Raw genomic sequence first — 16161 nt, 5'->3', positions numbered from 1 at the left:
AAACACATGAATCCTGGGGCCTTTAATCTGAGGAGATGCACTGCAATCCTATTTAAGTCAGGCTTCATATTCAGAATATTGCTCTATGTAAATTTTCTGGGGTGCCGACATTTTATTGAAAAGACAGATAAACTCTCAACTCAACCAAAAAGCAGAAAAGTATTTTTAAATTCATAATTGCAGCATGCGGTGCAGTGATAACTGGACTGTTAGGTCAGATTTTTATAAAAAATTGGAGATTGAAAATCAGTCACAAAACCCTGACCAGAGAATTTACTAGAAAAGTAGATAATTACTATAAAATAAGGGACAGAAACGACAACAACAAAAATGTGCCCAATATTACCAGTTAAGACACTGGTATTAACTGGTAATACCAGTTCTCTTGCTGCTCACAAATGAGCAACAAGAGAACTGGTCAGTCTTAACCACAGCATCCTTATGGATATACATTTGTTTGGGAACATATAATTTTACAGAAAACAAATGAATAAGTTTGAGTTTGAGAAAAGCTTATTTTCAATCAACACGTTTGTTTATGCACACCTCTAAAGCCTTTAAGTCCCGAGTTTCCTGGAAATCCCGTCTGGCCAGGCAGCCCGGGGTTTCCAGAGGGGCCTCTACTGGGGTCACCTGCAAACACACACAAGCTAACTCAGACAAAAAACAAAGAAAAGAAACTTAAGCTCAGCTACACTGATTTATGTTAGGGATAACAACATGACAATGGACGACAATTAATTTGAGTTCTTGGGAGGGGAAGAGGGAGACATTTTCTCCCCCCACCACAAGAAACAGGAAATCAAATCTAGAAATAAACCAAGACAGTGGAAGGGCAGCAAAGTTTCACAGTGCAAAATCAGGGTTAGTTGGCTCTGGTTTTCCATCAGGTTCGAGCTGCTGGTGCAAGATGAGAGGCTTCTGTTTAAAAGCATTGAAATTTGTTTTTTTTTTTCTTTTTGACATGATATTAAAAGTTACAGCGCCCTCCATGATATTTATCAGCCATGGCAATGATGTGCAAAAAAAAAGGCCCAGTGGGATTTCTATTGTAATGGTGAAGAGCTTTTTGATTACCATCAGCCTCATCAAATTGGATGCTTTTCCACCACTGGTTGTCATGGTTACATCGACACTCGAATGGTCGAATGTCCTTTCGACACGTGTATAAAGGAGATGGCCTCCTTCACTGAGACCACAAATGGATGCTCTAATTCATGTAATAAAAGCTGAAGTATAAATCAGAATTTAATTTTTATTTATTTTTTTAATGTATTTTACACGTCTTTACCCGGGGTGGCGATAAATGTGGAGGGCGCGGTAAAACACCAACGCATTTGGCAAGTACATATTCAGTGGTTTTACATTGATTTTAATAGCTGAGAACTGCAGAATGCACACCATGGTGCTTTTTGGGACATACTTAGAACAATAAAATTACACACTGAACAAATGTACAAATTTTGCTTTTTATTTTTTTATTTTGACGTACAATAAATAAATAAATAAATAAATCAGTAAAGCTGCAGTCAGGTGTTTGAATTTATTTCCGACTCGTTTCCAAAGCAGCTCTCACGCCCCGAACCTTCGTGTAAAACCAGTGAATGATGTTTACAGCGGGTTACACCTTGTGGCCAAAGACGAGAAAAGCAGCTTGGAGTAGAGAGACACTCCTATCCAAGTCTGAAGCTCGCAACAGCCTACACTCGCCACTTAATGCTATTCCCTGCAAAGAGTACAGTGCAAAATAAGTAAAAAGAAATCAGCATTTTGGTAGGGAAGTATTGCAAGATGAAAGATGATTTGAATGTTTTTCTTTTTATTATTATCATTATATTATTATTTGAAGGGCAGAATGTTGCCATGGCGCTGCATTAGGGTACCTGAGGAACTAACCTGTGGGCCCGTCAGGAGGATAGATATCACAGGGGTCCCTGGGCCGGCCTTAGACAACAGTAAAATTCAGTCAGCTGTTATGGTTTGGAAGTTGCTCTCTGTCATACCTTGTATTCTTACCAACGCGGCGGCGTTTATTCAGCAAAAAAAGAAAACGTGTTTCACGCCGATTTCAGCTGGGGTGCAGAATCATGTGTACAAAGACAAATCAATCATACAATGAAAACAACTTGAGCTGTTACCAGCTGGAATAGTCCTCTTCACAACCTGGAAAGGGAAGGGAAAAAAAAACCCAAAACCCCCTAGAGATTTAACATTTGGTTCGGTGGAGGGATACCTGATCTGTCTTGAGGACCTGGAGGACCAGGGGGACCAGGAGGACCATCAGGTCCAGGGGGACCTTGGAAACCCTCTGGGCCGTAAGCTGGTAAGCCCGGGTTACCCTTGTTTCCTTTTTGCCCGGCGACACCAGGAAAACCCGGACCTCCTGGACCACCTGCGCACACGACATATTTGTTGTGTACAAGGAATGCACACTTCATATTCAGAGTCTTGACCAACACAAAGTAGAGCATATTGCTGAGATGAAGTAAAGTTTCTATTTTCACGCGAAGGGTCTCGTGATTTCCAGACTCAACTATCCAGAGTCTCCAGGCTTTTGCGTTTACCTTAAAATGTAAAACAGAAGAGTTTGCTATTAATCTGTGGAAAATATTTGTACAGTAAGGTTTTAAATAGGTAAAGCAGGAAGCAGGAAGACCAGAAAAGGTAGCAAAAGTGAGGACAAAACAAAGTTGGAAGGAAGGAAGGGGGACTAGGAAAAAAGAAGGACAGAACAGAGGGGAGTAGGATTAAAGGAAGCAAGAGAATGAAAGAAATTAGATAAGAAAGGACGGCGGTAAGGATAGAAGGTTTGTGGTTTTAGCATAAATAAATTATTCTGTCAATCAATCTGGAGTGTGACTAGATTTTCTAAAAAAATGTTCCTTCACCATACCTACAAAACCTCCAAAAGTTTGTCATTATTACCAATGCGGAAAGTGCCTGGCGGTCCCGGAGGCCCGATGTATCCTGGAGGTCCCTGATCACCGGTGCTACCCGGACGGCCGGGAAATCCCTGGTCGCCTGGGGGTCCTTCAGCGAAAGACGAATAACATGGCCATCTGACGCATTTGTACAATTACAAGTCCAGGTATCAAATCCACAATAGTGATGATACCTTGAACAAAAGATCCATAATCACTGATGTAAATTGGAGGTCCTGGGAGTCCGATGTCACCTTGGTCTCCCTATGGGATGTTCATGGTCAGAAAAGAGCAGAGAAAGGAGAAAACAAAATCTACTCCTTACTCTGATAGCCTAAAACACATGCTAAGCTAGCTAAAGGATTTTTTTTTTTTATCACATAGAGAGGAACCAAACTTTTTATGACTGCAGGAAACAAGTATTATCTTTAGTTAGTAGTTTTTGAAGTTTCCAATAAAGGGCAAAGAGCAAAGAGAAAAAACTGGCGCTACCATTCCTAACTAGGCTAAGCTTAGCTACCACTCCTAGCTAGGGTAGGAGTGGTAGCTCCTCGCTTAATTAAAACCTTCATTTGTAATCAAACTATTACAGCTGTCATCTAAAAACATAAAAAAACATGTAAATTATGAGCTGTTTTGCCACAACTTAAAAAAACCAACATTTTATAGCAAGTTAAACTAGCTAGAAGTTGTTGGGAAGCTAACAGTGGTTGTGGTTCAATTGAGAGACAAAACTAAAAAATGTTTTCGTTTGTTTGTTTTTATCCAACAGTGAACAAAGGATGTTAATAATATTCAGATACCTTGGGTCCTATGAATCCTGGTTGTCCCAGGAAACCTGGCTGCCCCGGTAATCCCTTGAAGTAAAGAAAAAACTTTTGGTTTGACTTAAGAAAAAAACATGACTGAGCTGCACATTGAAGCATCGCAACATGTAAACAAACAAGAGCAACAGATTCATGACGTACAATGTTGAAATCACTTTTTTTCTTTTAATTTTTTCTGTAAGTTACTCTCTATGATTATATATCAAGTATTTTCTTTTGATATTCGTCATGATAATTTCACATCAACAACGAAGAATATGCAAGGTATATGTGGAAGTAAAAAATTCACTTGGTTCAACAGATAAGCTTACCTTCAGTCCAACAGGGCCAGGCGGTCCGACAAAACCCGCAGGACCCTGATTGAAACAGGGTCAAAGGTCAGCCACAGAATAAAAGTTCAGATACAATTCTACAACTTTTTTTTCTCTGGAAAACAGAAAGTAGTGTTCAGGAGCCTTACTCTTTGTCCTGGGTATCCGAGAATGCCCTGTTCCCCGTATTCACCTCTATAACCAAAAGGTCCCTGGATTTAAATGTTAGAAAGAAATCTAAATGTAATTTAAGGCCAGCGATTTAATCACAGTGGTCACTAAAGGTTCGGCTTAGGTTTGGTGTTACAAAAATCTTTTTTAAGTGAATGTACAGTTCTGTGGTGATACTTACAGGTGGTCCAGGTAAACCAGGGTATCCTTTAATTCCCTTTGGGCCGGGATCACCCTGAGAAGAGACACGGAAAAGATGGTGGGATAGAAAAAAACAACAACTTTGTTTCAGAAGCAATGAAAATTATTCTCTCAGGACATATTAAAAAATATCAGTGGAAAGATGATGATTTTACATTTTTCTCATTTAACTTACCTTTGGTACTCCACAAAACACACTAACACAATTAGCTCCATTGGGTGATTTATTGCTTCAAAGTTGTTGCACTTTGAGATTCTGTACCTAGGCTAGCTAAGCTAACACCAAACACCACCAAGCAGCTGCTGCCTTTGTGACTTGCGTTATTTTGGCACAAGTTAACAGATATCAGGTAGTAAGAGTATAAGAGAGAGTAATTCTTGATACTAAAAAAGCTAAACATGTAGTTCATTTTGTATCAATTTCAGTCGGCTCTGGGCAATTTGCCCTTTCCGTTCCTCCCTTCTTTTATTTCGAAGCATTAGCTAGCAGTGTCATTCACGTTAGCATTCCAAATTTGTTCATTTTTATGGTTAAGAATAATTTTCTGAAATACTGGAGATAAATTCTCATAAAAGTTACTCAAATCTTATATAATTCCATTAGCTGTGTAGTAAGATGTGAAAACGTTTCATTAAATTTGGTTCTGATCCTAGTTTGGGGCATGATGACTCTTATAAAATACAAGCATATGACCTCTGACTGTCAAATAGGAGACCTGAAATAGCAACACTGCCCTCATATTGGACTGTAGAATATTTGCTGAATTTGTTAGCTGTTAATGCCGGTCCAAAACAAACCCTGGCCGGGAAAAGAAGTTGTCTACGAAAAAAACAAAGCTGTAAAGGTACAAAGTAGCTAACTCTATGCTAGATACCGAGTACTAATTAGACATTCCACTTGGATGAGGTATTTAAAATTAGTAACCCATGTTTTTTCTAATGACCTGCCTATTCATTTTTTATCTACCACCTTTCAAAATGGGAAAAAAAAGGAGAACACAGATGGGGATACATGTTGATTCTCATATGTAAAGAAATTCGGATTTTTAAAGGCTTTTTACACATTTTTCCCATTAAATGTGGAAGGCGCCACATGGTTTATCAATGTTCACCTGTAAATAAGAAAAACAGATTTCTGAATCCCCAGAAATCTGTTTTTCTGGGGAAACTTTAAACACAGAGCAGCCATTACACCATGTAGATTTAATCTGTAGTGAAGCCATAGAAGTACAAAAATGTAAAAAATAAAAATCCTCTATTCATTATTACTTGGTACAAAGTTGAATTAGCATCTCAGAAACCTCTCTGTGGCTGTCCGATCTCAACTGATCCACACCGCTTCCTGCTTCCACACAGAGTCTAACATCAGAAAGTCGTGGAATGAAGTCGAAGTTGCGTTTTCCAACAAACCTGCAGTCCTTTGTCTCCTTTGGGAAACCCCACAAACTCCACAATGACATTGATCAACGGCTGGCCAGGCTCGCCGGGCAAGCCCACGTCGCCCTGCATGGCGTGATCATGGAAGAGAGACGGCTGTTTACACGCCGCAGTTCTGATCGTTCGGCGGCGGCGAGTGACAGAGAGGCGGGGCGTTGGGAAGCGCTTCTGTAGCTTCGGCGTGTTTGACGGAGGATGGACTCAACGGGGAGCCACAGAAGAGGACGGAGAGAGGAGAGTCTGGGGTGACGGTGAGAGGCTGGTCTCTGACGTAAATTTGCCTACATTATTTGAGATAGTTACAACTCATCTACCCACATTCGGACTGAAATTCTGGTCAAAATGTCTCTGAGATAATTAACCTTAGAGCTCCAAATTACAAATGCACCGATCCAAAATATCTGTATCGATCCCAATGTGGAGAAAAATTTTAGATTGGGCATTGGTGACAATGTGCCAGATCCATAAGGGCAGATCTATTCAGTCTAAGACTTTGCTTTTTACTCAGTGACGTTGCATATCATCACCTTCCTAAAATACTAGCCTAAATAATTGTTTTGCCAAAAGGGATTTATTTTTTTGTCTAAAATATCTTTTGGCAATAAAAATACAGTCATGTTTTGGTTAAAATCCCATTTGGCAAAAAATTACTTACGCCATTACCTTAGAAAGGCGACTATTTAGAATTCCTATTTGTACTTCCTTTTGTTTTTGACAGTTTCTGTGTTATTTATTTTTACATTGACTGTCATACTCCTACTTTCCCTCACTAAACAAATTTAAGTTGTTTTTACATGTCTGATCAAACCTGTGAAGTTATTGGTGTATTTAAGTGTTCTGTACTGGTTAATAGTTACCAAACTCAGTACATTAATGTATTTATGAAAAAGAAACGTTTTAAGTCAATTCAGCACCATCTTTCTGTATCGGATCTGTGTCGGCCGATACCAAACTTCAGATATCGGTATTGGTATCGGAAGTGAAAAAGTTTATTGGCGCATCCCTTGAAAAAAATGATTAGTTTATTCGGTCTGTAAATTAAATTACACTAAAATTCCAGCATTTTACATGAGCAACGAGTTTGCAGGTGTCCCTCATTAAATCTATTTCTATTTCAACTGGATTTTTTGTTTGTTTTATGCTAACCTTTTCCAAACTTCTCAATTCCATAATTTTATGTGCCTCATACTAATTTTTAGGAATTAGTATATTCTGATTCTCCTGGATAGTCACTGCTTATCCAATAATGAATTTATTTAAACTGACAAACGGTAACGACATTTCTGATTGGTCGACAACAATAGGCAACAAATCTTATTATGTTGGAAAGCGTGCCAATTGCTACATTTGTGAGGAAAATGAATATGTGGGTTGAGCAAAATGGTAAGACATTGTTGGTTGCATCCATTAAAAACTCACTAAATTCTCATTCATTATATTTTTTAGAAATCTACAGATGCAATTAAACAGCAAACAGGATCTAGTTTTGTTTGACCAAAACAATTATCTAAACTTACTGTTCAGATTTTTGTTTATAAGACATTTCTGATTCTTACAACAGGTGCATCGTTTGAAACTTGAAATCATTTTTTTGACTCCAGCTTGTAAAAATGTGAGTCAAACTCCAGTGGAGAGACAGAAGCTTAATAGGTGCTTCTCAGATGGACCATTTCCTGAACACATCTCTCCCCAAATCCTCCTCCTCCTTCCTCAGTTTCTCTCATCCTCCCCTCCATGGCTGGAAAGTTTGCTGCAATCACTGCTCCTCTATTTTTCTCAACCTTGAAAACTTGCTAGTACATTTTATTTATTCCCTCCGTTTGGCATTAGTTCCCACCATATCTGTAAGTTTTACTGTATGTGTGTGTGTGTGTGTGTGTGTGTGTGTGTGTGTGCGTGTGTGTGTGTGTGTGTGGTGACAGTGCTGGAGCCTCTGCCCTTCCCTCGCTGTGTTACCTTGTCTCCTTTGTAGGCAGTGACAATTTTTTCGCCGCTAAGAGACTGGTCACCGGGAGAACCGCTGGGTCCGGGAAGACCCACATCGCCCTGGAGTCCGAAATACACACAACACACCGTTAGCCAATCAGATGGAGCGATTGGTTTGTGGAGGGAAGAAGGAATAGATTAGAAAATGAGGAGAGTAAAAATAAGGAGAAGGAGAAAGGAGCAAAAGTTGGAAAAAAGGGGAAAACAATTGGAGAAATGAAGAGTATTTATTATTACTGTGACTCATAAATTACTTAAAAGGTTATTTAATTTTATTATTAAGTTCACAGTTTGCAGACAACATAAAATATTTGGTTTGTCCTGTTTTATTTTTATTTATTTATCATTTTGTTTCTAACGCAAACTCAGAAGATTTGAGACTGAAATGTTGCACTAACGTGGATTTGGATTTGAGCTGTGTGATACTCTTCACCGTCGACTTTCACCATAATTTGATTAATTCCGTGACAGGACAGGTTTACACTTTAACTTGGGCCTAAATAGAGACATAAAAGTCCGCAGTGCTATCAATTTGACTGCAAATCCTGTGAAGCATTAATTCTTTGGTCCGTGTTCGACCACTAGGCGGCCTGCTAGAGTTTTGGAACCACAAGGGGGCGGCACCAAGCACACCTCAAACAAAACAAAGGGATGAGGAGAAGAAGAAAAACAATGAAGTTTGTTTTAAATTAACACAGTTGAGAGATTTGCTGTTCTTCCATTGTGGACAAAAATATCAAAACTACAATCTGGTAAGAAATACTTCATTCTCTTAGTTCTTTTCTTCTTCTCCTCTTCAGAGTAGCTAGTGTTTAAACTAGTGTATTATCGCCCACTAAGGACTGTGGTGAAGCTGTACAACTCTGGGTGGAATATTGATTTTCAGCTAAGCTAAAGATATAAATAGTTGCGTGTCCTTTCACACAAAGTCCATTTGTGTGTATGCTCTGTATTTTCAAGTCGTGGAAGATGAGCCACTTTCTCCTGGAAGTTTCTTTCTGATTAAGGAAAGTTTTGCCACAATGATAAAAATGTATGAAGTTTGTGCACTACACTTAAAGCTGCAGCAAAACAATGGGTTTTTCTTTTACATATTTGTTAAAACTATCTCTGTATCCTTTATATTTGTCAAAAGAAAATGAACACCTCCTGCCTCCTCCATGTGGTTCTACTGCCATCCGCTCCCGGTCAGAAACAACCAACCAGAACAAGGAGTATGATCTTAACGCTGTCAATCATGTTTGCGTACGCTCACACCGTAACCCATGCTCTCGGCTACGCTACAGCCAGCACCCCACACCGGAACCTGTCTTGAATGCCCATGCTAGTTAGCGTAGTCACCAATGATGCAAGATAAACAGTTTTCCTGTAATAGTATGTTGTTCCTCCACCAACACCACATTGAGCAGCGCGTACATGAGCATGATTTACAGCATCAAGACCCTGCTCCTGGCTCTGATTGGTTGTTTCTGACCAGGTGCAGAGTATCTCTGCAGATGGCAGGAGGACAACAGAGAGAAGGCAAAGCAAACTGATTTTTTCGCAGATTATTTGTGTTGTTAAACTGTCACGACGTGGTGACAGTTTAACAAATATGTAAAAAAAAAAAAAAAAACTTAGTTTATAAAATGACATACTGCAGCTTTGAGGTATGAATTATTATTAAAATTGCCTTAAAAGGAAAAGTTTAAGCAAATCTGTTTAAAAAAAATGTTCAGGTTTTTCTGTGTATTTCTACCTGTAACACAATAAAATTAACATAAATTTGTAAGAGAGAAAAAAACAACAGGATAGAAAAGAAAAGAACAGAATGAGAGAAAAAGATTAAGGGTTGTGCTTTTAGATTTCTTTCTTATCTCTTAATTATGCAACTTATATCTTTTTTTTTTAAAACACAAAAACACAATTTTTCCTCTACAACCCTCACATCCGGATGTTCCCTGTCTCACTTAATGCCCTTGAATCATATTCAGTGTGTGAGGATTTGCTTGAACATACCACACATGCATCGTGTGAGGAAGATGAATGTTAGTAAAGTGTGTGTGTGTATGTGGCCGAGCTGGATGGATGGATGGATGGATGGATGGATGAGCAGGTGGGGTGAAAGGGTGAATAGGGAGTGGAGGGGGAATGTACCACCAAACAAACACACGTGATCGAGAAGAGTAAGTGATTGGATGCAGGAGCGGGGAGCAGTGATTCCAGTAGTCAGTCGCAGCCCACAGACTCTCACCCCCCTTGGAGTGACAGCTCGGAAATTTCCATTCCAAATTCAACGCGCCTCTTAAAATTCGAGGAAAACCCGAATGGGTCTGGATGATTTCTTAAATGAGTTCAGACGAATGAAATCTCAGAGCTGCCGTTCCACAGTGAAGAAATTACGTGTGAAGCCCACAAAACGGCAAACAACTCTCCAAATCTGAAGAATGGGGAGGGGGGGGGGGGGGGAAGCTGTTTTCTTTTCAACATTTTATTAGATTTGATCCCCCTTCCACTTTCATGGAGGTTGTTTTTGTCTCGGAGGCAACCCAGGTGATTTAAAGAGACAAAAAACCAAAACAAACCGAATCAAGCAATGGTTGAGGTGATTTTTTTTTTTTCTTCTAATATCAGTCCGTGCCAATCAGAAGATGCGGGGATGCAGAGTGTGTTAAATTGAGGAAAAAGATGGAGGAGGGAAGTTAGGCAGGTTACGGAGCCACCACCGAACGTTTTCAAGCATGCACAGTGTTCAATGAAGACATTTCAGACACAAATTCACTCAATAGACATGCAGGCAAACAAATATCCACACACACACACGCACACACACATTCAAAACCCTGCTAACGTCTGATTTCTGAGGCGCTAATCTAATCTGAGAAATGTTGACAGAACATAACAGCTAAAGACAAACAGAACATTTAACTTGTATTTCCTGAACTTCAGAGCTGCAACACATTCCACAAAAACTGGGGAGATTTCACTTTTATCAATCTGTAAAGTTGCTTTACCATAAAAAAAAAGAAAAAAACAGTGAAATTATGTTCTGGCATTGAGATCAGTAAGAATCATTAAGCTTTTTTTCTCTGCCTTACATGAAAGTGTTAAGTATGAGTCTGCACGCCCTGAAGCACAACAGAAAATCTGGCCCTCTGGTGGGCAATATTGGTATTTGATTCTTCTTTAACGTGTCAGGCACAAAGTATCCTTCTTTTTTGTTTTAATTTCATAGGAAGTAGAGCTAGAAACATCTAGCAACATCTTACAATAAAATACAATAAAATGAAAATGACTAGAGCATATTAAAAATTCTATTACTTTTTTTTTTTTTTGAAGGAGAAAGTTTTCATTTTGGTTGCTGGGAATAAACTAAAAGATTTTCTGTACCAAATAAACAAAGAAGTTACCCAAAAAGTTAGGAAACGGTTCTCCTTCTATTAAGAAAAAATATAAATTTTGCAATAAGATTGCACAAATACATATTTCTTTTTAAAAAAGCCAGTTATTTTTGTGTCTTCACGTGACGTGAAACCAAAGTCAAATTCCTTGTTGGCTGGTGAAGCTGATTCTAACCACGCTGATACTAAAAAAAAGGTTATTTTCTGTATTGACACCAGGCACAAAATTCAATTCAGTTCAATTAAGAATTCAAAAATACTTTGCTTTGATTACAAGGGGGAAAAAAAGAAACATTGTATTCATGGTTGTTTCTCCAACCTAGATCTCAACTCCCTCCAAAGAAAACGCAATTATTGATGGAGGTGTTGCTTTCATTTTATGTCAAATCAAAATCATCAAATCAAATTTGTTCTGCTTCTAAATCGTTTCTATCCAGTTTGTTTGGAATGTGCTACAAGCCTGAAAAGCAGGATTTGTCTTCTTTAAATCAAATGAAACCAGCAAATTAGAGTTTTTTTACTCGGTTCGAACCGCTTCGGTTTCGACCACAGAGCTTAATGAAATACTCATTTTCTGCTCTATTTCCTTTTTTATTTTATTTTCATTCAGGGACTTTGTTATCAATTTAAATGTTTTAACTAATCCCTGAATTCACGTCGAAGCAATTCCGTGTGGTCGGAATCGTTGCCTTCTTAAGACGTCCAAACATTTCCAGCTAAGTCGTCTTGGTTTTGAAATCATTTTGTACCTTTCGTCGTTAATGTCCTACCTTGTCTCCTTTCCCTCCTCGATAAATGTCGCCACGGCTGCCCTATAAACACAACGGGTTAACAACAGGAGGAGCCAGAGCCACAAGTCTTTCTTTCTTTTTTATTAAACAGGTAACAGGTCAGTATAGCAGTGATTCATCCTACTTTAAAATAAATGATAAAACGTCACGGCACTGATGTAAGACTTACCTCTGGCCCTTGGGGCCCAGGAGGGCCGGGGAGTCCCTACAAAGAGAGAAAAGAATCGCACTCAGTTTTATTGATAAAATTGGAATTGTTTTTTGTTTTTAAGTGAAAATCTGAAAAGTGTGGTGTGACTTTGAATTTAGAGCAAGTCAGGCTTAAAATTCAGAGACTAACATTTTTTGCCCATTGTGACATCTGTGATATTAGAAAAGAAATCAGAACTTTGTGATTTTAAGATCAAAACAAGAGCTTCTTTAAAATCCAAATCCTTACAATAGATTGTAATTGCAGACAGAACTCCATATTACCGACTACCTTGAAGGCCTGCAAATCCAATGTGCTGTTTTGTAACCTTCAATCAGTGATCAAACTGCATCAAAAATCTAGTTATTCTGTGAAACTTGCGACAAAGTCGGTCAAAGATGGACAGGCGACTCGGTTTACGTACGGGGAATCCGTTAATTCCTCTTGGACCTTGGGAACCCGGCGGGCCGGTCGGACCTCTGAGACCCTGCAGAGAAAACAAGGAGAAGAAAAAACAAAACAAAGAAAAAAGTTCACTTGATGTCATTTTCCCCTGATGCTGAAAAAGTGTATCTAGCAGCTTAGATTTTTACACCTAAATGAAAACATGTTTAATTCTTCAGGATTGAAATTCTTTTCTTCTAAACAATTGTGTAGAGAAAAGGAAAGGAAAGTCTTACAGGTGGGCCCCTGGGTCCTGGTTCACCCGGTACCCCCTGAATGACAAAATAAAAACATGGATAACAATAAATGAAACACTAAATGATGAGTAAGTAGAAATTAAAAACTGACAACTTGTTATTTTCCAGAACATGGGAGAGATATTGTTATTTCTGCAGGGAATTTTTTTTTTTGCCATATTCATTGTATCTACTCAGGTTTACAGAGCTGGCTCCACAGCACCACCTGCTGGCCATACGCAGACATTTCAGGCTGGCTCAGGCGCTCGCCTTGGCCAGTACAGTTTACCAGTAAAAACCTATATATCAATACACATTAATATGTGCAAAATTCTCCAAAAAAACTGGTGTTAAAATATGTTTTAGGGCTGAAACCAATAATTATTACAGTAATCGATGAATCTATCGATTCATTCATGATAATTAATCGATTAATCTGGTTTTTCAAAAATGGCATTTTCTTCACATTTTCCATTTAACCACTTAAGGCTTTTTTAATGCAAAATTAGAAATACATTAAAGTATGTACATAAACAAATGATTCAGTTCCTTTTTAAAAAAAAAATAATAAAATGAACATCTAATTGCCTAAAATGCGTTAACATAACAATCCTTTAATCTTTAAAAAAAACTGAATCAGATGAAGCTAAAACCATGCAACCTGAGGAGTTCTGGCTAAAACAGACTGTATTCCCCTGTTAACGAGTAACTGATTACTTAAGTTAGTCGACTTATATTTTAATAACTGAGTTATAATTGATTAATGCCGATTAATCCGATCAATCACTTTGGTTCTGTGTATGTTTACTGAGCAAGCAAGGTGCACCAAGTATAGATATGTTTCTGCTAAATTCTAATCAATCTGTAAACATTATTTACTTATAAAATTTGAGAAAGTCTTATAAGTAAAAGACTTTAAGTGTTTGTGTGGAAAAAGAAAAAAAAATCAACAATGTGAGTCACAGTTATTTTCTACATACGTTTATGAATCTAGATACACTCTGATGATGAAGAAGTCGAAATGCTAAAATCCTGTTCACAGAATAAAAGAAGGTAAATGTCTTTAAAAAAAAATGAATGTAGCAGGAAAATATAAAATCAGGATAGAAACAAAAACAGAAAAGCCGACAGCTGGGATGAACTGTTACCAAATAAAATATTTACTTTGAAATTGCAAGTTAACAGCAGTTGAGAGCAAAACAGAGAAGAATCAGGAAGTGCGTCCTGGAGGTCTTACCTCAGAGATGTCTGTGAAGTAGACGGTCTCTCCTTTCTGACCTTTTGGCCCCGCTGGCCCCTGTTTTTTTTTTTTGTTTTGTTTTAGGCAGAAGAACGACAACATGACCCACCTGCCATCGACACAATCGAAACAAATCGAGGAGTGAAAAGCAACGCTCACTTGAAAGCCAGGATATCCTGGAGTGCCCGTGCCGTAGCCGGGCAGACCCGGGTCCCCAATGGTTCCGTTACAGCCGTCCTTCCCTGGGGGGCCCCTGCTGCCCTGCTGACCCGGGTGACCCTGCAGGAGGAGAGGGGTGGACACGAACAGGTAATCGACCAGCCTGTGTGTCATAAACCTCAATCATGTTCTTCTTTCGGTTTCCAATCCTGAGATACTAAGAGTTGTGGTTCAGACCAACATAAATGCCCACAAGTTCCTTTTCTTTACAAGCTGTTTGCTCTATTTTGTGTGACAAACATCAGAAAAAAACTGACAACTTGTTATCATCCTGTTGACAGATAATATGAATATTTTTTTTTAATCATTTGGTTTTTGTAAGGTTTTTTTTTTTATTATTTTCGTATGAAACACCCTCGATACAGAACATCACATTCAATTCAATTGAATAAAAACAAAAATACTGCATTAATCGTAAAGGAAAATTAAACTCATTTTTCAAAGTTCTTTAAAAAGTTGTAGATTCTGATGGCAGTGGGAGGAAAGGATCTTCTGTAGCGGTCTGTAGCACAGCGGTTCTGAAAAACCCTCTGACTGAAGACGTTCTGTTGCCATGTGAACATCTAGTTAAGAGGATTCTCAGGGTTGTTCATAATTTTCTTATTTTTACTTGTTGGTTTTCTTTTTATTATGGGATGTCCAAGAAAATCACTGCTAGCTCAATCTGGACTGAAAGTAAACTGGGATGATATTCAGTACTAAAATCACATCGAAAGAAATCGACAATTTGTTTCTGATTTACTTACAGGCACTCCATCAGTTCCTCGAAATCCAGGCACTCCCATTGGTCCCTGCATTAGCAAAGACACAACATGATTAATTAATGATTAGAAAAACAGAGCAGAAGAAAAGTAGCGGTGGAGAGCTGTGTGCACGCCGACATCCCGAATGTTTGTATCTCGTCCAAGATGAGGCTTAAGACAAGATATTGCCAAACGTTGCAACTTACTTTTTCATTGCCGTATATTCTTGTTGATAAAATGTAAATACATCACTGATTCACCCACTTTGTCTCCTTTGTCCCCAGATGGTCCTTTAAGTCCAATATGGCCCTTCTCTCCTTTAGGCCCTCGAGGCCCTATGACCCCACGTGGCCCATCTGGTCCGGGCCGTCCGATCTCACCCATTGGCCCAGGACGACCCTGAGGAAAGGAAACAAAAATAAACAGATGCAATGACGTCTTGAGTCAAACTCAATCATTTTGAATATATGAGCTCATTGAGCATCAAATATACAGAGAACATATAAAAAATAGTTAAATAAAAGTTGGAAGAAGCAAATGAGAAGATGATGAATATTAGAGTCAAAGTAATGGTTCACATTCTCCAGCTCAGTTGGAAAACTTTACTTTTCTGTTCTTCATGGCTAGCCAGTCAGTTGCATGCTGCAGTTTACGCACCAATTGCACTACATATCCCACAATGCACTGCAACAGCTACTCAGCTCAAGACGTGGGTGCACTCAAGCTACTAGTGGTACGAATGCACCAAAAATTCTGTGTTGCCAAAAAATTGTGTTGCAAATGAACTCCTCCCCGCTTAAAAGACGTTAATCCGAGGCTGGAAGGAAGAGGAGAGCAAACTAAATGTGTTTTTTTTTCTTAAAAAAAAAAATCTAAACTATTACACTTTATGAGCAATAATCTCTTTTTGCCCACAATTGCTTCGATGTTCAATATACCTCAATGTAATACACAGACACTATTTGCAGATACCAAGACTGTAGCTTTGTTAATCGCAAAAAAAAGTCAAACTCTCTTTGCTTTAGTTTTAAAATAATAGAACCCTGTTTAATGGTGGCAAGGTT

The 16161-nt window shown here is 38.6% G+C and overlaps 1 protein-coding gene and 1 long non-coding RNA gene across 7 annotated transcripts in view; one reads left to right on the top strand and one right to left on the bottom strand.

The window, feature by feature from the left end:
* Positions 1 to 16161, bottom strand: part of col4a6 (collagen, type IV, alpha 6) — a 135478-nt gene that overhangs the window by 23179 nt on the left and 96138 nt on the right. For 3 of the 6 annotated variants that reach the window (XM_008435130.3, XM_008435134.3, XM_008435133.3), the window contains exons 5-22: positions 15362 to 15496; positions 15101 to 15145; positions 14295 to 14414; positions 14133 to 14192; positions 12896 to 12931; positions 12640 to 12702; positions 12195 to 12230; positions 12005 to 12046; positions 5842 to 5934; positions 4412 to 4465; positions 4209 to 4271; positions 4060 to 4104; positions 3725 to 3778; positions 3116 to 3185; positions 2926 to 3030; positions 2234 to 2392; positions 1897 to 1944; positions 547 to 633 (exon numbers count right to left, since the gene is read on the bottom strand). In XM_008435130.3, the coding sequence (XP_008433352.3) occupies positions 547 to 633; positions 1897 to 1944; positions 2234 to 2392; positions 2926 to 3030; positions 3116 to 3185; positions 3725 to 3778; positions 4060 to 4104; positions 4209 to 4271; positions 4412 to 4465; positions 5842 to 5934; positions 12005 to 12046; positions 12195 to 12230; positions 12640 to 12702; positions 12896 to 12931; positions 14133 to 14192; positions 14295 to 14414; positions 15101 to 15145; positions 15362 to 15496 (1315 nt within the window). Of the gene's footprint in view, positions 1 to 546; positions 634 to 1883; positions 1945 to 2233; positions 2393 to 2925; positions 3031 to 3115; positions 3186 to 3724; positions 3779 to 4059; positions 4105 to 4208; positions 4272 to 4411; positions 4466 to 5841; positions 5935 to 7824; positions 7915 to 12004; positions 12047 to 12194; positions 12231 to 12639; positions 12703 to 12895; positions 12932 to 14132; positions 14193 to 14294; positions 14415 to 15100; positions 15146 to 15361; positions 15497 to 16161 lie in introns of those variants that run through there. The other 3 variants (XM_008435132.3, XM_008435136.3, XM_081599336.1) reach the window with 3 other exon arrangements.
* On the top strand, positions 8477 to 15532 carry LOC103480249 (uncharacterized). Its single transcript, XR_536064.2, has 3 exons — positions 8477 to 8606; positions 14220 to 14444; positions 15382 to 15532. It is a non-coding gene; the product is annotated as an uncharacterized LOC103480249 (long non-coding RNA).

The sequence above is a fragment of the Poecilia reticulata genome, chromosome 18, assembly GCF_904066995.2.
Source record: "Poecilia reticulata chromosome 18, P_reticulata-male-v2, whole genome shotgun sequence".
Taxonomy (NCBI): Eukaryota; Metazoa; Chordata; class Actinopteri; order Cyprinodontiformes; family Poeciliidae; genus Poecilia; species Poecilia reticulata.
Note: the sequence above shows the minus strand (reverse complement) of the source record. Positions and strands in the feature narration are given on the sequence as shown.